The 25,672-nt window shown below is 35.6% G+C and overlaps 1 protein-coding gene across 1 annotated transcript in view; it reads left to right on the top strand.

The window, feature by feature from the left end:
• The window catches only part of PACRG (parkin coregulated), a 634,177-nt gene that overhangs the window by 101,897 nt on the left and 506,608 nt on the right, over nt 1-25,672 (top strand). Inside the window, exon 2 of the mRNA XM_036767762.1 lies at nt 5,295-5,429. Within this exon, the coding sequence (XP_036623657.1) occupies nt 5,295-5,429 (135 nt within the window). The remainder of the gene's footprint in view (nt 1-5,294; nt 5,430-25,672) is intronic.

The following is a 25,672-nucleotide window of genomic DNA, read 5'->3' as shown; positions in this document are numbered from 1 at the left end:
CCCAACAGTTAATTGCTATTGTTCCTTAATAAAACTTGTGCCATTGGCTGTTTAATAGTAGTGGTTTAAGCTCAGACTTAAGGTTTGAGCAGCTGAAAATATATCATTAATATCTATTTTGTTTCTTCAGATTAAATGACTTAGCTAAATAAAAAAGATCTGAAGACAAGATAATGTGGATTTCCCACTTAAAATAAACTAGTCTTTATCAGCTACACTAATCCTAGATGAAAATGCTACAAATGAATTTTTCAAAATATTCAAAGATGAATTTGAGAGCCTCAACTTTTTCCCCCTATTAATGATTATTATTATCATTGAGAATATATGACAAACTTCATGATTCAGATCCTAAATTTATTGCTACATATTCAGTAAATGTGAACATATAAAGTATTTTATCATAATCATTTCAGCCTGTATTTAGTATGTTAGTTCTCAAGCACATTTGATTTTATTAAAAGCAATCCACTGCAGCATCCATTCTTCCTATTTGGTTTAATGACTGGCTCCACTGTTTAGACAAATCTTCAATCCATTTCTCTCACAATTGTAATATTATTTATATTTCCTTATCTTATTAGATTATTTGTAATTTATTGGAGGAGAACGCTTAAAGCCTGATGTAGAAATTTACGGTAGTTTCCAAATAACAATATTCACCCCAAAAAAGTCCAGTAGTACACTTATTTTAAAATGTTCCATTAAGCTATATGTTGTTATCCAGCAAATTACCTATTGTTTTCTCCCTGAGAGTGCAGGGGGGTGGATGGGAAATGCAACAACAAAATCATGAAAACCATTTCCTGAGATGGGAATGAAAGGAAGAAGAAAAATTATGTAGTAGATGGAAAATTTCCTTTTTAACCATTTTATAAATCACTCCTTTCCACATAATGAAACCCTACTAGACTGGCCACCTTGCAGTTTCTCACCTTTGTTTCTTAGAATCACTTGTTTCCTTCAAGACTCAGCTCAAGTACACACTTTCTACGTGAAATCATTTTCTCATCCCTTCCATCCCCCAAGCCTCCAACTATTAGGAGCCTCCCTTCCAAATTATTTCAAACTGTTTTGTGTTTAATTTGTATATATTCTGGGGGGAGTGGGCAGAGCCAAGATGGTGGCTGGAAAGCAGGGACTGGCCTAAAGCTCTCCACCAGGACCCTCCAAACACCTATAAAAATGGCTCTGAACAAATTCTAGAACTGCAGAACCCACAAAATAGCAGAAGGAAGCAGGGCTCCAGCCCAGGACAGCCTGGATGGTCGCTGGGTAAGGTCTATCACCTGGAGCTGGGAGTAGAGCAGAACAGAGCCCAGCGTTGGCTGTGCCTGGACTAGCCAGATGGGGAGCCGGGTAGAACAGGCCCTAGCATCCTGAATCAGTGACATGTGGCAGTTATGAGACTTCTCAGCCCACAAGCACCAAAAACAACACATAAGGTTAGTGGGAAAAAACCTCAGGGACAGAGCGAAAGGAGTTTGTGGTTCGGCTACCACCCCAGGGGCAGCAGAGGTGATGCACCTCTGAGGCTGCTTCCAGAGCTATAGCTGCAGTTGTTTCTGGGCCCAGACTCACATGGTGGGAGGAATTCAGTGATAGATCAGAGGGGGAGTACAGAGCCTGCTCAGATCTGAGTCGCGGTCCAGGTTGGCAGTTCTTGGGAGAGGAGGAACGCTGGTGTGGCAGAATTTGCTGTGTAGAAAAAGCTCTGAAAACAACAGCACGGCCCCTCAAGCTTGGGACAAAGTACTCTATACTCTACAAGCAAGGGTCAAGTAGTTGGCTGAGAACATGGCCAGGGAGCGAAAACACACTCAAATTCAGACTCAGACTTGGGAATCTTTCTTTGGTGACATAGAATACTAAAACATACAGCCAGAAGAAGTCAATAAAGTCAAAGAGCCTACATCAAAAGCCTCCAAGAAAAAGATGAACTGGTCTCAGGCCATGGAAGAGTTCAGAAAGGATTGGGAAAAGCAAGTAAGAGAAGTAGAGGAAAAATTGGGAAGAGAAAAGAGTGATGTTGGAAAACATAAAAAACAAGTCAATGACTTGCTAAAGGAGACCCAAAAATACTGAAGAAAGTAAAACCTTAAAAAATAGACTAACTCAAATGGCAAAATAGCTCCAAAAAGCCAATGAGGAGAAGAATGCCTTGAAAGGCAGAATTAGCCAAATGGAAAAGGAGGTCCAAAAGACCACTGAAGAAAATACTACCTTCAAAATTATACTGGAGCAAGTGGAAGCTAGTGACTTTATGAGAAATCAAGATATTATAAAACAGAATCAAAGGAATGAAAAATGGAAGACAATGTGAACTGTCTCATTGGAAAAACTACTGACCTGGAAAATAGATCCAGGAGAGATAATTTAAAAATTATTGGACTACCTGAAAGCCATGATCAAAAAAAGAGCCTAGATATCATCTTTCAGGAAATTATCAAGAAGACCTGCCCTGATATTCTAGAGCCAGAGGGTAAAATAGAAATTGAAAGAATCTACCAATTGCCTCCTGGAAAAGATCCCAAAAAGAAAACTCCTAGGAACATTGTTGCCAAAATCCAGAGCTCCCAAATCAAGGAGAAAATATTGCAAGCAGCCAGAAAGAAACAATTTGAGTATTGTGGAAAAACAATCAGGATGATACAAGATCTAGCAGCTTCTACATTAAGGGGTCGAAGGGCTTGGAATATGATACTCTGGAGGTAAATGGAGGTGGGATTAAAACCAAGAATCACCTACCCAGCAAAACTGAGTATCATGCTCCAAGGCAAAATATGGATTTTCAATAAAATAGAGGACCTTCAAGGTTTCTCAGTGAAAAGACCAGAGCTGAATAGAAAATTTGACTTTCAAACACAAGAATCAAGAGAAGCATGAAAAGGTAAACAAGAAAGAGAAATCATAAGGGACTTACTAAAGTAGAACTGTTTTGTTTACATTCCTACATGGAAAGATGATGTGTGCAATTCATGAGACCTTTCTCAGTATTAGGGTAGCTGAAGGGAATATACATATATTTAGACAGAGGGCACAGGGTGAGATGAATATGAAGGGATGATATTTAAAAAAAAATCAAATTAAGGGATGAGAGAAGAATATACTGAGAGAGGGAGAAAGGAAAAGATAGAATGGGATAAATTATCTCACATAAAAGTGGCAAGAAAAAGCAGTTCTGTTGGAAGGGAAAAGGGGGCAGGTGAGGGGAATTGAGTGAATCTTGCTCTCTTTGGATTTGACCTGAGGAGGGAGTAACACACACACTTAATTTGGTATCTTACCCCATAGAAAAGGAGGAGGAAGGAGATATAAAAGGGGGGACGACGGAAGGGAGGGCAGATAGGGGGAGGAGGTAATCAAAAGCAAACACTTTCTTAAAAGGATAGGGTCAATGGAGAAAATTGAACAAAGGGGGATAGTATAGGAAGGAACAAAATATAGTTAGTCTTTCACAACATGAGTATTGGGGAAGGGTTTTCCATAATGATATATGTGTGGCCTATGTTGAATGGCTCTCCTTCTTAGGGAAGGTGGATGGGGAGAGAAGAGGGCAGAGAATTTGGAACTCAAAGTTTTAAAAGCAGTTATTAAAAAAAGGTTTTGCATGCAACTAGGAAATAAGATATACAGGCAATGGAGCATAGAAATCTATCTTGTCCTACAAGAAAGTAAGGGAAAAGGGGATGGGGGGGGAGTGGGCTGACAGAAGGGAGGGCTGACTGGGGAACAGGGCAATCAGAACATATGCCATCTTGGAGTGGGGGGAGGGTGGAAATGGGGAGAAAATTTGTAATTCAAACTCTTATAAAAATCAATGCTGAAAACTAAAAATATTAAATAAATAAAAAAGAGGAAAAAATAAAAAAAAATTGTATATTTTCTGTATATAGTAACATATGTGTATGTATGTATCTATATGTGTGTCTGTATATATAGTGTACTCATTAACACCCCCTCCAACTCACAGACATATACACACGTTGGAATGTAAGTTCTTTGAGGGCAACTTATCCCTTCACATCTCCTACTTTCATAGTGCTTAATAAGTATGCTTTGATTGAATAGCTAACCTGGTTTTTGATTGTAAAACATAATCTCTTGTCACACATTTTTTAAGGAGTCTTTCCAACTTAGGAGGTAGGACTTTTCAGAGCTTCTGCTTTCCTGGCAGAGGGAATGCTAGGTCATCTCCATGCCACAAAGAATCATCAAAATAGAACTTTAGTGGAGGGGTTCTCTTAACTATATTGAGGTCACTTATAGAACTAATGTCATAAGGGAGAGAACTGAAATATAAAGACAATATTAATTAATGTTATTAAATGAATCAATGAAATGAAATCAGTAAAAGTATCTATTAGTCATAACATTCTGGGAAAAATAAAAATATTTGACCTTTGTGAAAGGTGTATGTCATGACTATGTGATGGTTCAGTTCTTTGTATGTAGAGCAATATATTTTACTATGTACTAAACATTTCACTCATCCCTTCAAATTTTAGAACCTAGTGAATTTGTTGGGTGATGAACAGTACCAATTTAAGTTTCACCCCTGATGTGAACATTGTCATTATAAAACATTCTCCTTTTAGATAAAAATACATGAACTTCATTGTTAATTGATTTGTGCAAAATTTGTTTTATGATATTCTCATGTATATTTTTAGCAAACTAATCATTAGTTAACATTTGTATTAATTTTTTATAATTTATAGTCAGTTTCCATATCCTGAAAGGAAAATGGGCACATTGTCCCTATTTTTATGTATAAAGAAGTAAGAATAACATCATATATTTCAACAGCTTACCCAATGTTTCATGAAAAGTTTTTATCCTGGGATCATAATGCAGTATATCTACCTTTACAGGTAAAGAATTTTAACCTCCTCAGCCATCATACCTTTATTGAAACAAGTCCCTCATTGAAACATATTACTTCCCTCTTTACCACCTGTCTGCAGAAGTGAAGAAAATGCCACTTTTTTGACATAGCTTTTAAAAATATCATTAAAAGGTGCTACAACATCATGTCCTTAATATTCATATGAAAAATAATTCCCCCTCTTTTGGCATACCATCTACAAAGTATCTATAAGAGTCTAGAAATTAAAAGTATGAAAAATTCAAATCCTGAAGATATTTACTTGCATAAGTACTTAGCAGTTTATTTGATCCAGGTAGCCTTCTAATCAACTAAGCAGCAACAGCTAAAAGATAAAATGATTTTGACATTTTTGGTATGTTTTTAAATCAGATCATAATATGCTGGGTGTATGTATTTTTAATAGGTGAGAGGCCCTCCAACTGCAGGAGCATTTAAAGAACGACCAACAAAACCCACAGCATTTCGAAAGTTTTATGAGCGAGGAGACTTCCCAATTGCCCTTGAGCATGACTCCAAAGGAAACAAGATAGCCTGGAAGGTAAGTCAGGGCACAGCTGTGACAGCCAGCTGTGCTTATTGAAGTGACATCTCCCATTGCCAAACAAAGTTGGCTGATAAGTAAATAAACTAGAGTAATTTCTCAGCAAATAGAAGATACTAGGAAAGCTCTTAGAAAAAGGCCCCCTGAGTCAGCCATCCACCTTGGCTAACAATTAAATTATAGGTTGCAAAAAAGAAGATGACAGAGTTGCTTTGCCTTAGAGAATTGTCTGCTGCCCAATTCATCTCTATTTTTATGAGAACCTGGCAGCCCAGCCTGTTTCAGGCAGTCCATCAAATGATGGAAGTGGTGGCTGGATACAGTGAGCAACAGCCATTTATCTCCCCCAAATTTCACCTTCCTGCAGGACACTTCCAAATGGAAGCTTTAATTACCTAAATGGATAGGTCAAGATTGCCTGCTCCCTGGAAATGCAGAGTGGAATACAAACGAAGGCAGATTCTTATTCCATGGCCGTACTCTCGGTCTGCAGCATATGTCAGCCAGTGTAATCACTGTCATACGTGCCCCTGTTAGAGGCTGACCTCCACCGCTGAAACCATTACAGCACCGACATTTCTCTGACAAAAGGTTAATTGGCTTCAAAATAAATGTATTGCCTAATGACTCCATTCTAATGCGACTGTGTTTCTCTCTAAAAGGCTCACTGATGTTATTTGTAAAAACTTGCCAATCTCTTAACTAACTAGAGAAGGTTTTTAAATTTAATTTGAGAAATGAATGCTGATCTTTAACCTGTTCTTCCTATTTTATTATTTTTGTTATCACAGTATTTACTTTGCTTTCCAGGTTATCAACTAAAAATATTTTCCACCGAAAAAATAGGATAGTAGTTGCACTAGTATAAATAGCATATCAGGTGATGGAAAGTAAAAATATCATTGTTAAATATCATTCCAGTTAAATAGCTAAGACATTTAACTCAAAAGGGAAACAAGTGGTAATATGTTTAGCCTGTATATAGAAGAGTATAGCCATTGCTTATGATACAACTAAAAATTCTAAGTATAAAACAAAACTGTCAAAATGATGTCAAATAGTGTAAATTAGAAAGCTAGATTCATTAGAATATCTTTGTTTGCCTTATAGTTCGCCTTATAACCAAACCAAAAAAACACATTTGGTACACTCGTTAGATACAGCAATATTAGATTTTCCATAATGTCTATTTATTCCTGTATATGCTCAGATTTATGGATATAATTTTCAAGCTTTTTTCAGCATTCATTATGGTGTTCATTTAGAAATTTAAATTGTTGCCCCTTTTAGAGACAAGGTAGCCAATAGTCTGAAAGTTAAGAACTTTTTAAAAAGCAGATTATAGTTTTTTAAACAAAAAAATTATTTATTGTCACTAGTAGATTGGGCCTATGGAAACTTATATATGTATACAAATATGTATGTACATGTGCATATATATATATAATATTACATATATCCATTATAATTTTCCTTATTCCCTACCATTATACTGTTTCATATCGTAGGTAAAATAGTATATATTAGCCAAAATGACTTGCACATGTGAAATGACATAAAAGATGTGTTCAGGGATATATATGACCAGAGAGAAAGCCAGGCCAGTCATGTATCATAAGTGAGTGGTGAAAAATAGAAAGCCACAGTATTGCATTGGCCTCTCTTAAATAATAAAAGACAAAAGGTCAAAGTTAGATCCATCTATTAAAGATTTACAGAAAAATGTAAACAATAATCACACAGAATGAGAGGTCATGGTTATTTGTTTGGTGGAAAGAGTACCCTCGTGATAAAATTCCAGATTCATTAAGGTATCCTTGTACTAAGTTTTTATTTGCAATAGATTAAGAAAAAAAGTGGTTATTAAGTTGTTAAGACCCACAGGATGGGCAATCCAGCAACATATCATGAGGGGAGGCTCTCTGTGGCAGGCAAGTCAAACTGCCACCCCCACCATTTCAAGCATCATTTCTCCTCAGACTCTGATGGAGTCAGCCCAAAAGCCCTGATAATACCAATGCACTCTAGACCACTACTGTTGCTTTCAGCTCAGTCTCTATAGCCATCAACCATGGAATCAATCCTTGTGGAGATGCAACAAGCCAACTGTTTCTGAAAGTCCTGAAACCCCTGCTTCCTCAGAAGCTATAACTATTGATGGTCCAGGAATATGTTCTCACCGTGAGAGTATCTGGCATTGTCAAATGATTCAACATCAGCAATTGATCTGGTACGCCCCACCCAACCCACCCATTGGAAATCACATTAAAGATGCATTATTTATTTTGCTCCTGTACACTAAGAACCTTGGAGGCTTTTCATCTTGTTTGGTGGTGAAACTTCTTGTATGTTCTGTCTCATCCTAGTAAAATACATTCTGCCTGAGAGCATGGGATGTCTTGCCCCATTTGGTCGTTTATTCATTCATTCGTCACTTTATACCTATTTGAGAGGAGAATGGGTGATTACAACAAAAGAAGTAGAAATAGTTGATGTTGTCAGGATTCGAGTTTCCTGGACATCTTTTGCTATCTGCGAGAATAAATGGTCATACAAAATCAATCAACTCCATTTCTCAGGAGAGTCATGAATCAGATTCATTCTGTATTCTCCACATCAGGACTGACCCTCTCCATGGCACGATGTGATATAAATACCCTATCTGAGCTGCTAGCCAAGAGCTCTCAGCAATGGATACTGAAAGATCCCAAACTAATTGGGGCGAAAGGCTTTGGTTCTTAAAGTTTGCATATGTTCTCCCTGAGCTTTTCTTTTGGTTACTACTCTCATGTGAGTTTTTCTTGCAAACCTGTTAAATTGATTACTTTGACTTCCTGACCCAGTTAGTTTCATTCTATCTTTTCTGGTTATGATAACTATACCCTTTGTCTCTAGCATGATGTGCTCCTAACTGTAGCAACGTAGAGCTCAACTCCTGATGGGGTTTGTGTTTACCAAAAAGAGGGCATTTTGTTCTCTCCTGGCTCCACTCATGACTCTTTGGACTTTTCCTTCTTCCTCTCCAGCAGCCTTGTACCTATGCAGATACCCTTCTCCTCTTACCTTTCTAGGTCTCTTTTTGTGTGTTACCTTCCCTCATTAGAGTGTAAGCTCCATGAGAGCAAGAACTATCTTTTTTGCTTGCATTTGCCTTCCAAGACTTAGTATAGTTCCTGACATATAGTAAACATTTGACAAATATGAAGGGACAGAGGACCAGACCTAGATGGCTAACTAGGATGGCTGTATTGTGTCTGGCTGTGGAGGCCTTGGCTATGAAGATAGATGGTTCCTGTTGGGGATGACTTCGTAAACACGAGAATGTTTGTCTCCTGTGGCTCAAGCACTCCCCCATGCCCTCTGGCAGTCTAGGTCATTCAGCTGAAACCAGTGACTGTCATATATGGCCATATATGGTCCCTTACCTTAAGGAGTTTAAAATATAGTTAGGTATGCCAAATCACATGGATGCAATGACTGGAGAACAAACTTTACAAACTAATAGTGACAACTTAATAGTGATATAGTATAATTGTATAGAAAAGTGCTAAGAAAATATAACTAAGGGATAAAAAAAGCTAGAGATAGGGAGACTAACCTTTTTGTTTGTTTCTCATATCAACAGGAATCATGGGTTATTCTAAGAGCATAGCTGTTTATTTTTAAATAAAAATGATCATACCTCTACCAGAATGTAAGCACCACATACCCATTCTGAGATGATGAAATAAATGCTTGGCTCCATCCAGCTTAGTTCTTTTACTCATAATGACCCTCTATATTTAGGATAAGAGTCAAATACAATACTATTAATCTATTGACTAGATAGCAAACTATAGAATATAAAGATAACCAATAATTTAATAAAATTGCAAAATGGGAACCAAATATGTACTTTTGTCAGGTTATGAAGACTCATAGATATGTTATCATAAATGTCTTATAAATATATTAAAGGCTTTCAAGAAATATTATAAGCTTGTAGATTCTCAGTGATTATAAAATATAGATGATACTAACTCTGTAAAGGAAAAGAAGATAAACCAAGTTGACTATATAATACTTCCTTGTATTTAAGTATGTGTTTACATAACATCACAGTAAAATTTTGCATGCTTTATGGCACTTTGGATCAGGAAAAACACACAAAATTGAATCTTCAAGTAAATCACAATCATTTCATTAGAAAGTATCAATTTATTCCTTACCTTTTCTTAATTCTAATGGCCAGAAAATACTTTATTACATATCTGACACTATTTTGCTAATTTATTGTAAAAATGTCTTCAACATGGGAAACTACTTCTTGGTTTCCTTGTCTAGAATTCTCCTCTGACCCTCAAAGAGGATGTGTTCACTAACAACCCATTCTTTATGAGTTGTTTTTTTTTTTTTCCTCTCTGGTCTCCCTTGGTTTTATCCATCAATATAATTCATGCCTATGGCTTAAAACTCAACCACTGTGCAGATACCCTGCACCTATGTCCCCAGTTCTGAACTGAGTTTCAGACCTGATTCCCAAATGCCCTCAGGACCTCAAACTCAACCTGTCTCAAACCAAGCTTGTTCTTTTTATCCTGAAAACTGCCTTCTCTAAAATCACATTGTGGATCTAGAGTTTGAAGGAGCCTCCAAGACTATTCTAACCCTCTCTGCTTTATTTTCAGTAGCTAGCATCATAGAGCATATGAGATCTACTTAGATGTTTATTGGATTGATTTGGGTTTGATCACATAAACTGTGATATTTCTGTCATTATTTGAAGTTTGGAGCAAGTCCACACTTGTTGATTGCTCTACAAGTGCATAGAAGACCCTTTCCCTATTTTCTACCATTAAGTGACTGTATATTGTTTGTTATTGTAGGAAGAGAGTAGTTTTCCCAGTAGTTTTGGCTTGGGTCTTGGAATTAGACAACTAAAACTGACAGGGAACTAGCACGTTGGTTTTGTATATGTACACAAATACATGCAATCATATATATGTGTATATATGTTGGCATGCATATATATCCTTGTCTCTTTGTGGGAATGCATATCTTCTGGAAAGACTATATTTGGCAGGAAGCTTTCTGAACTAACCAAGAGGACATTAATTCAGAATCAAAAGGATCTGAGTTCCAAACCCATCTCCAATTCATATTGGCTCTGTGACTCCGGATGACTCACTTAAATTATCTAAGCCTCGCTTTCCTCGTCTGTAAAATTAAGATGATAATGGCAACTACCTTGTTGTGAGGATGAAATGAGATTTATATATGCAGCACTCTGCAGTCCTTAAAATGCTTTATAAATGCTTTCCATTGTTATTTAAATGAAAGGGAAAAAAGGCCAATATGTCTGTAAAACCCAATGCTGTGGAGCACAAAAATAACGATGATAAAGAAGAAGAAAAGCAGTAAAGTACTGTTGAGATTACCCTAGGTTACTTCTTTGATAATTTGATTATTCCATGGTAGAGCTTAGTAGTTTACAGATAGAAATAACCAGGAAAATGGTCAAGAACAATAAATTGCTTCAAATGTTTATATACCAATATAAAGTTCATGAATAATGTAATAAGCTTAAGATTTTAACACAAAAAATTGTGCAATATAATTAAGAGAGCTCTGGATTTAGGGATCAAGTGTGCTTTGCTGCATACTACCTGTGTGACCTTGCTCAAGATAATCTCTATAGGCCTCTGTTTTGCTAATTTGTAAAATAAGAGAGTTTGACTAGAAGAGTTTTGAGGTCCTTTCTTGATCTTAAATCATAAGTTAATATCACCTCACAGATTCCACTGATGAATATTTCTAACCACTGGTGTCTGTTTTGCTAGAAATTCTATAAATGCTATATTTTTCTAGGCTGCAATTATGTGTTGTATAGTTTCTATTATTGTTCACTGTTTAACCTCCTTAAGGATAATCTGTTTGTAATTTGTGGTAGCAATGAGCTGGTCCTGGATCACCATTTTTTTTCTGGGCTTCTGTAACAATGTTTCTAGCAGTTGCTGTGGAGGTGAAAGATCAATAACACCAGCACACAGGAGGGCTGCTAGCACAAATTCTTTGATTAGCTTTTTTAAGGAAAGCAGCTTTAAGGGGTTTACAATCTTACTTTAATTAAATATACATATACCATTCAGTTAGTGCAGGGGAAAAAGCCAGCAGCCTGAACTTCAGAGAGAATACAAACTGAAATTACAAGCATACATTATATAAACAGAACAAACACAAATCAGCAGACAGTCTTCTATTTGTCCATAGCTATACATACAGTTACCAGAGAGAGAAGCACCAACAACCGGGTTTTTCAAAGCCGGGGGCTCCAATGGCTACCCCTAGTCTCATCTGGCCAAACCACCAACACTCTTGCAATTAGTGTGCTCCCGAAGGTGAAATGATAACCTCTGAGTATATATACACACTTATTCAGGGTCAAAGAGTATCACAACCATGTGACTCAAACCCACGTGACCTAGGCTTTCTTGTGACTTAAATGCTTGCTCAGGATCAGAGGGTGTCACAACCATGCAACTCAAACCCATAAGCAGGTCATCAAAGACTCCCTATTCAATCAAAGATTCCTTAGTGCTGAGAAGCACTACAAAACAAAAGACAAAAGGGTCCCACTTTACCTGCCCCATTCAAAAAAAGGCAAGACTCGTTAAAGTCACTTGATGGCCTTAGCAATCCAAAATGGAAGAACAGCAAAAAAGTCCCACCCCAATTACCATAACAGCTTCTTTGCTGACATACTATTATGAATATTGCCTGTGGATGTGTTTTTGGATCCATTTTTGTATCTTGACCTTTTCCGTAGGCTTTATACAGTCTATGAAAAGACTTACAAAAAAGGGTGACAAAAACCACCGTATATATTGCTGTGGAAGTTCTTATACTTTCTGTTCAATATTGTGGGAAAATGAGCTTATGAATGACAGTTAGAGCTAATATTAGTTTTTAAAAATATGATACTAGGATGTAATTGGTCTGCTGCTTAGCTCAATGCCATTAAACTCACAAAGGCCTTGAAATTCAAGCCTACGCCTACCCATCTTGGTTTTCAAAATTATTTGAGTCACTGGTGTTGTTTTTCTTGTATATTTCATTAGTATCTTTAACTTCCTGAGTTTGCATTACGTAAGAATTTTCAATGACTGAATTTTCCCTCTTCATATTTTAGTAGATTCTTGATGTCATCTCTTATTTTGTTTAATCTTGGTTTAGAGATAAAGTTCTTCCTTAGGCTTTCCCTGCACTTATTAATATGATACTGTGTGACTTGGAGCTGAGGATGGCATCAACAAAAGGCAGTATGAAGCTCTTCCTACAGCTGCTGGGATCTGTTTCCAATTCTGCTACATTATGGTATTGGCACATAATGAAGTATTCATGTTTTCAGTTCATTTCACACATACTTGCAGTTCGACTGCTTTAATAGTTGGTACTATCTGGGCTGAAATCCTTTTGTCAGGTATTGATATTTCTGATTTATTCTAGTTTATTTTGCCTTCTTGTGGTTCCAGAACATGAAGAAGCACCACTTCCTCCATTACCCTCCATGTCAGTCTAAGTATGATGATGGATTTGAATAGGACCAGCCTGCATCTCTGTGCCCTTCCATCTGTTCTTTGACTCTTTGGAGCAGTTACATCATACTGACTAGGTTGTTAACTCAAACAGTGGTACCCATACAGCCCAATTAGCCCATCTATCAATGTTCCTGCAAAGCTGTCACAGCTACCATAAGGCTCAGAGGGCACATGAAATCTCTATGGTTCATTACTCTGGGTTGGCATTCCCTTACTTTCTGTTGTTCCTCTTCCCCTACATACAACACGGACAGTGCGTTGAGTTTTGAGGGAGTATCATCATCATCATCATCATCATCATCATCATCATCATCATCATCATCATCATCATCCTGTGATCTAGTCTTTGATTAGATGATACTATTTCAAAGGACTTTTAAATTTTAATATAATCAAGGCATTGGCTATCAGTGAAGTCAAGTAACATAAAACATGAATGTGTGTTTGCATATATGCGAAGCAAGTAAGATATAGTAGAAAGATTGCTAGATTTCAAGTCATGAGATAGATTTAATATATATATAAAACATATGTGTGTATATATGTATATATATGTGTATGTGTAAGAGTATATATATGCATATATATCTATATCTATCTACATATATATCTATATATACACACATATATGGGCATGTATATATTCCTGGGTAAGTGATTTGACCCTTCTGTGCCTGTTTACTCAATTGAAAAACAAAAAATTATCATTTTTGCTGTACCAATATCATAATGAAGGTTGTTAAGATGATCAAATTAAATTGGATCCAATTCAATAAACATTTTAATGGAATAATGCATTTAAAGTGATATAAACTTTAAAAGCTGTATGAATATCTGCTAACATAATAGGTAAAATTTTCAGTATTATATATGCAAATTAGAAGCCAAAAGGGAACTTTGATATTTTGTAGTTCAAGGAATACTTTTCATTTAATTATTTGTTTGATTGATGCAATAATTTGACAATAGATCTTTGGTCTAACTCACCTGAGTTATCTTTTATCATTATACAAGTGGCAATAAAATGTTTAAAAAGAAGAAAAGGGTTTTTTAATTTTCCTGTAAAATTAATGTTGGAATAAATATCTACATTAACATGACTTTTCTAAAACTCTTAAATCATTTTGATAACCCCCCAAAAAATCATTTGCACTTTAGACTTTTCTTTTTAAATTGTTCCCATTGAAGCATTAAAAAATCTAAACTATTATGAACCTCATAAAAATTAAACATGATCTTATTTTTCTAAAAAAAAGACTTTAGTTTATAATACCTGAGAAAACCACCTTAAGATTGTTCCTAAAAGATATGCGGGTTGGAAAGGGTGAACTAGAACAAGGTTTATGAAGCTGTAGAGGATGGAACATCATCAGCCAGACCATTCTGGATAAAAATAATCCTTTGTTAATACTAAAGTGCTTTGCTGATCACTATTCATTCTTGTGAGCATTTGTTTTCCTAAACCTTACTTTAAAAATAATTAAGGCAAAAAAGTTTTTTTTTCTAATCAGAGTAAAAATGTTTTCAACAGAAAAGAAGTATTGTGCATAAATTAATTGGCTGCTTAAAACAGTCAATAAAATTTCCACAGACAGTAGTTTGTATGGGCACCTACATTCTATGTTGAATCACAAGTTCCTAATAATAATGTAAAACTGTTTTCAGTCATTTTTCTCTTATATCCTTGTCTTTTTAAATATTTTCCAGTTTCTTGCCAGAACTCCTATTCACTAATTGAAATAAAACTATCAGAGTAAACTGTTTTAATTACCACAGCTGATTATTTCATAATAATAAAATCTAGCTGTTGAATATAATTATTAAAAATCTGCACTGCACTAATTTTTTTATAATTAAAATCCCAACCATGATAATCTCCTGAACCTTAAACCTAGCAATAGGTCATAAGATTGTAATGCTTTGAAATTTTATTTTATAATTCATTCCTCCTTTATATTCCCTTTCCTAATGTTTCTTATAAAAATGACTATGAGTCTCTGCCCCATGAAATGAAACACCATATTGATTTAAAAATTGAATAGGCAAATTTACTCAACAGCTGAATAATTTGTTTCACATTAAAAAATAAAGAATGTTGTCTTGTAACTGTTCCAGATTTCTCTTTCTTTTGATAACTGCCAGCACTTAAGCTTGAATGCCAGGCCTTAGTAGGATTTGTAAAGCATATTTTTCTAAAGGAAGTGACAGTTTACCTGATTTTTGTAGTGTAGAGCTGCCATATTTCAATTTCGAATTCCTTTGTGATTAATTAATAGCTGAAGCTTATCCTAGAAGTCTTGGAAAAAGTAATCCTCTGGCAGTTAATTTACTTTTCTTTCAGAGGAGGGGACTGCATATACAATTAAAGCCATTCCTTTATTTGATGCAAATTGCCATCTCTTGGAAGTGTATAGAATGAAAATACAACCATGTATCAGAAATAACTTTAATTTAAATTTGCTAAATGACCTCTGAAATCTAGATGAAAGATTTTCTGCTGAATGGGCTGGTGCTCCCTGCTGCCCGTATAATTTATGTGAGAAATTAGTGTGAATGGTTCACTTTTATGGAGCAGTGCTGCTTGTAGCAAGCCTGCAGAAACAATTTTCCCCCAAGCCTCCATCTGTTCTTCAAACTGGGGCATATGCCATCTCATCGAGCTTGAAAGTCAACTGATTTATAACTCCTGAAAAGTGCATAGATTGAAAAGAAAGGTCGACTGCTGCTATGTGACAGTGATTTGTTAGGCACTCGGATAAAGACAATTCACATTACTATGGACCCAAGGGGAAACAAGTGATGTTGTAAGCTTCAAAACTTGGTAGATTGACAACTAGGAGAAAAACAAATCACTCCTCCTTTTAAAGTTAAACAATCAGGACTGTTGAGGAAGTTTGGTAGGTATGGGTGGAGGATTGGAGCAGCACAGGGATATTATAGCTGAAATGTTCCATTGTCAATTTGTTTTAGGAAGAAGTAGGATGATGCCCACCTTGCACCCTACAATAGCCGTCTATAAAGGTCGTCATCTAGATATGTCTGTGCTCATTACAGTTTAATTTTTAAACTGAAACCAGAAACATCATTCTTAAGAATGCTAGTTGCTACTTGTCAAAAAATTCTGGTTAGGGCCACAAATAAAGCTTTGATGAATTTTCTGTATCTGATCTTAAGGTGAATCCACTGGCCTCTTCCAATTAGTAATTTAATGAAAGACTCATTCTCTGTCCTTTTGGCTATGATTTTCTTTTCCTTTTACAGAGGCACTACAAAGAACCTGAGCTCTTTGACAGGTGACAAATGAAATCAAAGTAACAGTGTGACCATAAGAAAATCAGTGTTTGTTTGATGTTTTCATTTATAGGGGAGAAAGTGTCTCTTCCGATTTGGGGCTTGTGGAGAGACAATGAGATCTTAGACCCCTTTAAATTGAACGGAGTTTCTCATTTCCTTGGAGGGAGGGAAGAAGAGAGAGAAAGAGAGGGGAAAGTAAACAATCTCAAAAGTTATTCTATTCAACATTTATTAAGCGGTTATTAGTTGCAAGGCAAAGGTAACACCTGAAGACAACTTTAAAAAATACAGGTTAAATGTTGACTCAAAAAGACTGACATGAAAAATGTAACATTGATATGAAAATCAGTCGAGATTCATGGATATGAAATTCAGATTCAAATCCAGAGTTTATTTTTTAAAAATCTTCTGACCGCAAAATATCATTGAAAAAAATAGACTCCAGTGCAAAGGAAGGATCTCTTTTGAATCCCTTCTATAGAATTTTGATAGCTGTTCATGTTTCTTTTAGTAATATGGTTTAAATCAATGCTGTAGGTAAGTTAAAATTGTAATAGTCACCATAAAACTCATATGGTTTTCAATGAACATTATTGCACATTTCTCTTCCTTAACCATCTTTCTTCCCTTATATTAGTAGATTTAGAGAAACCTACAGTGATTCTTTGGGTGTTTATATTTGATTTCAATTAGCCACTTAATTTTTTGCTGAATTTTTAGCAGTTTTTAACTTTAAAAACTTTACTTAAAAGGGCCTTGTGGTGACCAGTAGAATTTAGGTTGACACAAAGTAGGGAAAAATATTGATGAAACATCATTACTGATAACTAATAAAATTAAAGCTGGAAAAAGTCACATAACCATGATGACAAAGTCAACTATAAATGATGTCATCTGATCTGTCTGTATCAATATAATCATTTTATTCCTCTCTAAATGATTCTCTATCCCCATTCTCCCAATGGCTGTTCCAAACCACTTTTCTTCTCATACCATCTGGTCCCACACCCAGTCAAACACTGGCTGACCTTGCCTCATACTTTTCTGAAAAATTAGAGATCATTCACGTTGACATCTCATCCCTCCTTCTCTACATCTCAAAACCCTGGATATCATACCCCACTCTGCTCTCCTGCACTCTATGATACTAAGATACTAATGTATCTTCACGTATTCGTGTTCCCTTCTCTTCTCATCTTCTTTGCCATATTGGTCCCACAATTGTTTCCTTTGTCTATAATTTGTAATAGTATTTATGAAGTGCTTAGTATGGTCTTGTGACGTAGTGGGTACTATTTAATAAATGCTTACTCACTTACTAATATCTCCTTATCTCCTAGTTCTTCCCTGCTTCCTAGAAACAGGCCTAATTCCTCTCCCCCTTATTAAAAAAGTCATCAGTAGACCCTACCAGCCTCTTAAGCTCTTATCATACATCTCTCCTCCTTTTCTCAGCCAAACTCCTAAAAAAAAGTTGGTTTTTTGCCCCGTATTTCCTTTCCATTCACTCATTTTTATCCATTTGCAACTTCTCTTTTTTCCTTTTTTCCCATGAACTTCTAAACGTTTTTTGCAGTTTGCCTTCTGCCTTCATCAGTCAACTGAAACTCCCCAAAATTACTACCTGTGCAGCTTAGGACAAATCATTTAACATCTCAAGGTCTCAGTTTCCTCACCTGAAAATGAAATGATTGAACTATATCGCCTCTCAGGTCCCTGCCAGCTCTAAATCTATGAGCCTATGTTCTTATCACCTGAACTTTTGCTATAACTTCTTAATCCCCCTGGCTCAAGACTTCTTACTCGAGCTATCTTCCACATAGCTGCCAAAGTGATTTGCCTAAAGTGCAGATCTGACCATATCCCTCCCCTCTCAATAAACTCCAGTGGCTCTTAGCTCTATGATAAAATTTAAACTCATTTGTTTAGCATTTAAAGCTCTTCACTAACATGCCCCAACCTTCCTTTTCAGCCTTATTATACTTTACCCCCCTACGTGTATTTTATGACCTAGCCAAATTGGTTTTCTTGCAGTTCTTTATATATTTTGCACTATCTCCTATCGCTATACCTTTCTGTAGGCATCCATGCTTGAAATGTACTCCCTCTTCACCTCTGCTTTTTAGAATTTCTGGCTTCCTTTAAGATTCAGCTCAGTCAAAACCTAAAGGACACCTTTCCTGGTTCCCCAGTGTCTAGTGCATTCTCCCACAAATTAACCTTGCATTTATTTTACATATACTCCTGTATATGTATATATGTATATGTATATATATATATATATACACATACACACACACACACAGACACACACAAAGATATATATTATATAGTCTCCTTTAGTAGAATTTATGGAATGCCTTACTTTGTATCCCCAGTACCTAAGACAGTGATTTTGTACACAGTAGGAAATTAATAAATGCCTATGATTTGGTTGGTCATTGTCCAAAGATTAGACAAAGACCAGTATAATTAATGTTTGTAGATGTTCTAAGAAATTGTACTATTATTATTAGACCACCCTGCTCCCCCTTTTTTATACTGTCTTAGTCACTTTGAAAACAAAAATGCATTGAATAGGACCAAAGTCCATTTTGTCTGACAACCAATGTTCTGAAAATTCTACCTTGTTGCTAATAAGTTCATCATTAGAAAAATTTAACCAGCTATTCTAAGTTGTGGCAGAGCCAACAACACATTAATACCTTTGATGTTTTCCATGATGTCTGCTGTGTCTGTGTGTGTATACACACATACACACATGTATGTATATGTATATATATATACACACACATATAAGTCAATATATAAATATACACACATACATATATGCGTGTATGTACGTGTATGTGTGTGTATGTATATATGGATATGGTTTTCCTTCTTAAAATTTTGTGTCTCGGAGTGCTTTTTCTTTACACTGAGCATATACAAATTTAGGCATACCCACATTAATAGGCCAGGGTTATGTTACTTTATTAGGATCTTTGTATATGGGAAGTCTATTCCCCCTCCTCTGTGGAGTTTGAGTTAGTATTTCACGTGTAGAATCCCAAGGAGAAAGGAAAACAAACAAATATCTCTGTAAGCCTTTTAACTCATCCTTTTAATGATCCAAAGCCATCCTCCTGGCATTTACGTGTTAAACAACATGCATCTGATAAGAATTAATTGTGCCTTGCTCTTTGTTTTCACCCCCTAAAGCCAGCAAAGATATTCTCCCCTTGATTTCCTACTAACTTAGCAAAGTGTCCAGTTAGGCCCATAGCACCTGGTATCACAGAAAAAATCTTTATATGCCTCTTGTTAGCTAATCTTTGGTAAATCAAGAAATATTCCTCACTCACACTCTCATCTCTCTCAACCAATTACTTTGCTCAGAGATCTCACAGTATAGATCTGGAAGTAGGCAGCAGATGCTTTGATTCCCACCAATCACCACAGCAGAAACCCTGAAAAGGAAGTAGGATATTTAACATGTCAAAGGTGACACTCTTCCTATATACAAAGCCTATTTTTAGAGCTGCAATACTGTAATAGTCTGGGCAACTGTAATACCCAGAAGTTCAATCTGGATGAATACTTGGACATACTAATGATGTATGTGTTTAACAAAAATCAGCAGAGGACCCCATGTTCTAGACATAGTAAATGCTTAATGTAATTAATTTAATGAATATTTTTAAAATTTTTTTGTCCAGCTAAACTAGATTATCCCAACAGCATTTATGTATAAAAGTAGGACAACAAAAAATCAACAAATTTTCTCTAATCATCTATTCCCTTTCAATAACAGTTTTATTCCCACATTTGGACTCAACAGTATTCAATGTGCTATATGAGGGAGTAGAAATAATGCCCAGAAAATTGGATTTGGTAAGAGTGGCTTGACCAGATACCTACAGAGGAGACAAATCCTGGAGGATTTATAGACACCCTGGGATTAATTTTCAAGGTATCTCAAAGAGATCCCTAAATAATGAAAAAGATCTTATTTAGTATTATAAATCCTCAAAAAAAGAGAACAGAGAGTATACTAGCAACTACTCACATGTTTGCTTACTTAAGCATACCTATAAAATCTTTATGAGGCTGGTCTACCATGAACTAACATAATTTATAAATTGTATCAATTTTTAAAATAATTTTTATCAATTTTTAAATTGTATCAATTTTTAAAATAATATGAGACCACATCTTCACAGTTACAAATTGAGTTAGCGATGTACAAAATACAGAATCCTTCTGTTCTTGTTATTGCTGATTAGAAAAGCAAAACAAACATTTGAACCAACGAAGTAAAACATAGCCTTAAAGCAAGGGTTCTTAGCCTGTGGTTTGTGAACTGGATATTTCAAAGATTTGATAATGAGTCAGTTAATATGTATTTATTAATTACTTATTATGTGCCATGCATGCACTAGGCATTGGGAATACCAAAAGGAAAAAAGGCTAAAACTTGGTCTCTCAAGTAGCTCACATGCTGGGGAAGACAAAATAAAAAACAATAACGAATATAAGATAAATACAGTGTCGACAGGAAGTAATCTCAGAAAGCATTAGGAGCTGGGAGGAAGGACAAGAAGACCAAGAAAAGCCTTCTACAGGAGGTAAGAACTGAACCAAGACTTTGGAGGAAATCTTGAATGTCAGCAGGTGGAAAAGAGGAGGAAAAACATACCCTAAACGTGGAGAATAGCTAGTGATAAGGCATGGAATCAAAAGATCATTTTTTTCTGTATGTGAAAGAAATAGTAAGTAGGCAAATACCATTGAATCTTAGAGTAAGTGGAGTCAAGTCAATAAGCATTTAATAAGTGCCTGCTGTATGCCAGGAACCGTGCTGAATTCTAGAGGGAGTAAAGTGTCAGAAAACTGGAAAGAATAGGAAGATTTCAGATTGTGAAAGGATTTAAAAGCCAAAAATTTAAAATTAAAAAAATAATTTCAAATTAAAATTAAATTTTAAAATTAAATTTAAATTTTAAAAATTAATTTTAAATTAAATTTTAAAAATTTAATTTAAAAAATTTGATCCTGGAGGTAATATTATAGGAGCCATTGGAATTTGTTGCGTCTGTGTGTGGAAGCGGATTGGACGAATGACATGGTCAGGCTTTCATTTTAGCAAGATTACATTGGCAGGTGAGTGGAAGATGGAGTGGGAAGACAGAGGCATAGAAACCAACCAGAAGGCTATTGCAGTAGTTCAGATCTCAAATGATGAGGGGCTGGACCAGGGTGGTGGCTTTGTAAGTAGAAAAAAAAAAAGGATATACGTAAGAGATCTTGTTAAGGTAGAAAGTGATAAGACTTAGCAGTAGATTGGATAGGTGAGTAATAGAGGATGACATAGAAGTTATGAGCCTTGGTGACTGAGAGAATTGTAACCCCCTCAAAAGTAACAGAGAAGCTTTTGAAAACATTTGTGAGGAAAGATAATGAATTCTAATTTGGAAAGGTTGAGTTTGAGATCTGCTGGCTAAATAGACCTAAGAATTACTTATGGGAACTGATAAGATCACCAAGTTAGATAATATAGAGGATGAAGAGAAAAGAGGCCAGGACAGAGGCTTGAGGGACACCCACATTTAGTGTAGGCGACCTAGAGGAAGATAGAGCAAAGAAGACTGAATGGTCAGACAGATAGGAAGAGAACCAACAGAAAACACTATCATGAAAACTGAGGAGAGAGTGTTCATAAGAAGAGGATGATCAACAGGGTTAAAGTTGGGGAGAGGTCAGGAAAGAAGACTGAGAAAACACCACTAGCTTTGGCAATCAAGTTCATTACCTTTTAAAGTGATAATTATATTTTATTATAATTGATTTCCTTTTTAATACTAGGTATTTTTAAATGTAGGATGCAAATTCCATGCAAATTTAAAATATTATATTATATACTATTATATATATAGTATATATGTTATATATATACTATTATTATATATAAATTTCACTAGACTACCACAGGGATCTCTGTCTCTCTCTGTCTCTTACATGCACACACATGCGTGGACACAAACACATACACACACACACACACACACACACACATGCATGTGCGCACGTGTGCGCGCATGTGTTAGGAACCCCTGAATTAAAAGCTTGCCTTCAATGAGTTATCTCCCAGGCACGTTGTCAGGCAGGAAACACATAAGATGTCTTAATAGAAGCAATCACAGAAAGACAAAGAAAGACACATGGAGGGTCTAAGTAGGGTACAACATATTTCTAATAATTATATTTATTTAAGACGTAGCTTAGAAGACATCAAGAATTTGTACGACTGGAAAAGGAGGTGATTTAGACACTTAATCAGAGACTGGGTAACAGCAGAGAGGGTGCAAAGTTGTAAGTGGCCTTCATCATATATTAAAAGAGCTAGGAAAAAGGTCTCTTGTACATTCAGCCAGTAGTCAATAGAAGATTTATGGAAGAATGTGGGCAAGAAGTGGAAAGAATGACGAATCATGATTGGATTGAAATCTGCACTGATGAACAAAGTCTCCACATTGATGAAACTATAGATTCATAAAAATATTGAACTAAATCAAATATTGTAGTCAGAACTTCACTTATCATGTACTTCAAGTGTTATATACTATTTGGATTGTCCCATTGTTGGACCTCAGTTTTCCCAAAGGTAATTATCATTTACTTCAGTCCCTGCTACCTGTGGAAACTATACTAAACAGTAACTTGGGACATGCCTGGATTTACTTCATGTTAAAGACAAAACTTCCTTTAAGTGTTAGTTACCATAATTTACATGCCTAATTTTAATATTAGAAACAAAATGGCAAGCTTATGAATTCTATTTCAGCTTAATTTTTTTCTTTCTTTGACTTTTAGAAAGAATATAAACCTTAAAATATTTATGATTTAAATAGGAACACTTCTCTCACAAGGGCATTGTAGAAATTCATTAATGTTTATGAAGGAATTTAGTTGAAGAAAATGCTGCACAGTAAAGAAGGACAGAATTGGTTATCATAATCAAATTTTTAAAAGGAAGTCTCAAAAAGATCCATTGACTATATCACAGGAGGAGAATGCTTTCAATTGCATGTATTAGACTGTGTAATACTCAACTACTAATCCTTTGATGCCCCCTGAATTAAATGCATTTGTTAACCCCAAAATAGAAGCTTTTGTAAAAGAGGGATATTGTTTAGATGTCGTACTACAAATCTGACCGTTTATATGAACGCTATTTATTTTAGCATCGTAGCAATTTAAGAACTAAAGTTTCGACAGAAACCATAACATCCACTAGTTCAACACCCCTCCTTTTACAAAAGAGAAAACTGAGACTTAGAGAGGTGACATAATTTGGCCAAATTCACGTAGATATTAAGTGACACAGCCCCGATTCTTCCAATACAGATGCCATACCTAAACAAATACAGTAGTAAAAGCACCTTACCAATAGTAATGTTGAATACACACCTGAGTTGTTAAAATGGCTGAAAATACAATGAATTGAATATTATATTTGTCTAATGGCACAGTATATCTTTGAAGATAATGATACAGTGTTTCTTCTGCTTGAATATCAATGATAATGATGTCAACTAAAATTCATATGCGTTTATTATGTGCTAGACCCTGTGCTAAGCATTTTTCACAAATATTATCTCATTTGATCCTCACAACCACCCTAGGAGGTAGGTTCTATTATTATCCCTATTCTCCAAATGAGGAAACTGAAGCAAACAGAAGTTAAGCGACTTGCCCAGGGTCACAAGCAAATTCCTTCACTGGTCATGTGCAAAAAAGGTATGTCTTATTCTGTATTTTGAATGCACCACTTCTCTGTCAGGAGTTGGGTAGCATGCTTCATTTTCAGTCTTCTAGATCTGTAATTTGTCATTACATCGACTGGAATTCTCAGGTCCTTCAGAATTGTTTTTCTTTACAATATAGTTGTTACATAAATTTTTGTCCTGGTTCTGTTTACTTCAATCTGCATTAATTCACACAGCTCTTCCTGGTTTTCTCTGAAAGCTATCATTTCATCATTCCCTATGATGCAATAGTATTCCATTACATTCATATATCATAATTTGTTTAGGTGTTCCCCAATTGGTGAGCACCCACTTAGTTTCCAGAGGTTTTTTTGCTGCAAAAATAGCTGCTGAAAATATTTCATACACATGAGTCCCTTATTTCTTTCAATGATCCCTTTGGAGTATATGCCTAGTGGTTATACCACTGAGTCAATAATAATAATAATGAGGACTATCACATAGGGCTTATGTGCCAGGCACTGTAGTAAGCATTTTACAATTGTTAGCTCATTTGATTCTCACAATAACCCTGGGAGTGGGTGCTATCATTATCCCCATTTTACAAATGTGGAAACTGAGGCAAGTAGAGCTTAAATGACTTGCCCATAGTTACAGAACTAAAAAGCATCTGAGACTGGATTTAAACTGAGGTCTTTTTCAGTCCAGGGCCAGGGTTCTCTCCACTGAGGCTTCACACTTTTATAACTTTAGGGGCATAATTCCAAATTGCTTCCAAATGGCTGCACCATTTCACAGCTCCACCAACAGTTCACTAATGTACCTGGTTTTCTGAAGTTCCACCAACAGCTCTCATAGAGGCTGCTATGTGGCCCAGGAGAGTATTGGAGTCAGGAAGACCTGTGTTTGAATCATACCTCACACACTTAATGGTTGTGTTACCTTGAGCAAGTCACTTTGCCTCATCTGAAAAAAGGAAATAATAATAGTAACTAGCTCACAGAGTTGTTGTGAGGCTCAAATGACATAATATATGTAAAGCATCTTTCAAACTTTAAAGTCACACATAAATGCGAGTTATTATTATTCTTTTCATTTTTAGTTGACTCTGTCCATCTTATGGTGGTAAGGTAAAACCGATGAGTTGCTTTAATTTGTATTTCACTAATGATAGAGCAGATTAGGATCTCTTCTTTTGAAAAGTGGATGTTTATATCCTTTGACCATTTATCTCTTAGGAAATGGCTCTTATTCTTTCAAATTTGAGTCAGTTCTTTATTTATCTTGGATATGATACCTTTATCAGAGGAACTTGATGCAAAGATTTTCCCCAGTTCCCTTCTAATTTTAACTGCATTGATTTTCTTTGTGCAAAACCTTTTAAAATTTTATACAATCAAAATTGTCCAATTTATCATCTGTGAGCCTATCTATTCCTTGTTTAGTCATGAACACTTTCCTTATCCATAGTTCTAAAGAGTATTTTCTTTCAATGAGCTAATGTTTGCTTATGATGTTGTATGTCTAAATCATATATTCATTTGGAGTTTATCTTGCTATAAAGTGTGAGATGTTGTGCTCTACCTAATTGCTTCTAGAATGCTTTCCAGTTTTCCCT

The sequence above is a fragment of the Trichosurus vulpecula genome, chromosome 7, assembly GCF_011100635.1.
Source record: "Trichosurus vulpecula isolate mTriVul1 chromosome 7, mTriVul1.pri, whole genome shotgun sequence".
NCBI classification, from domain to species: Eukaryota; Metazoa; Chordata; class Mammalia; order Diprotodontia; family Phalangeridae; genus Trichosurus; species Trichosurus vulpecula.
The sequence above is the reverse complement of the archived record's forward strand: the minus strand, read 5'-3'. Positions and strand labels throughout refer to the sequence as shown.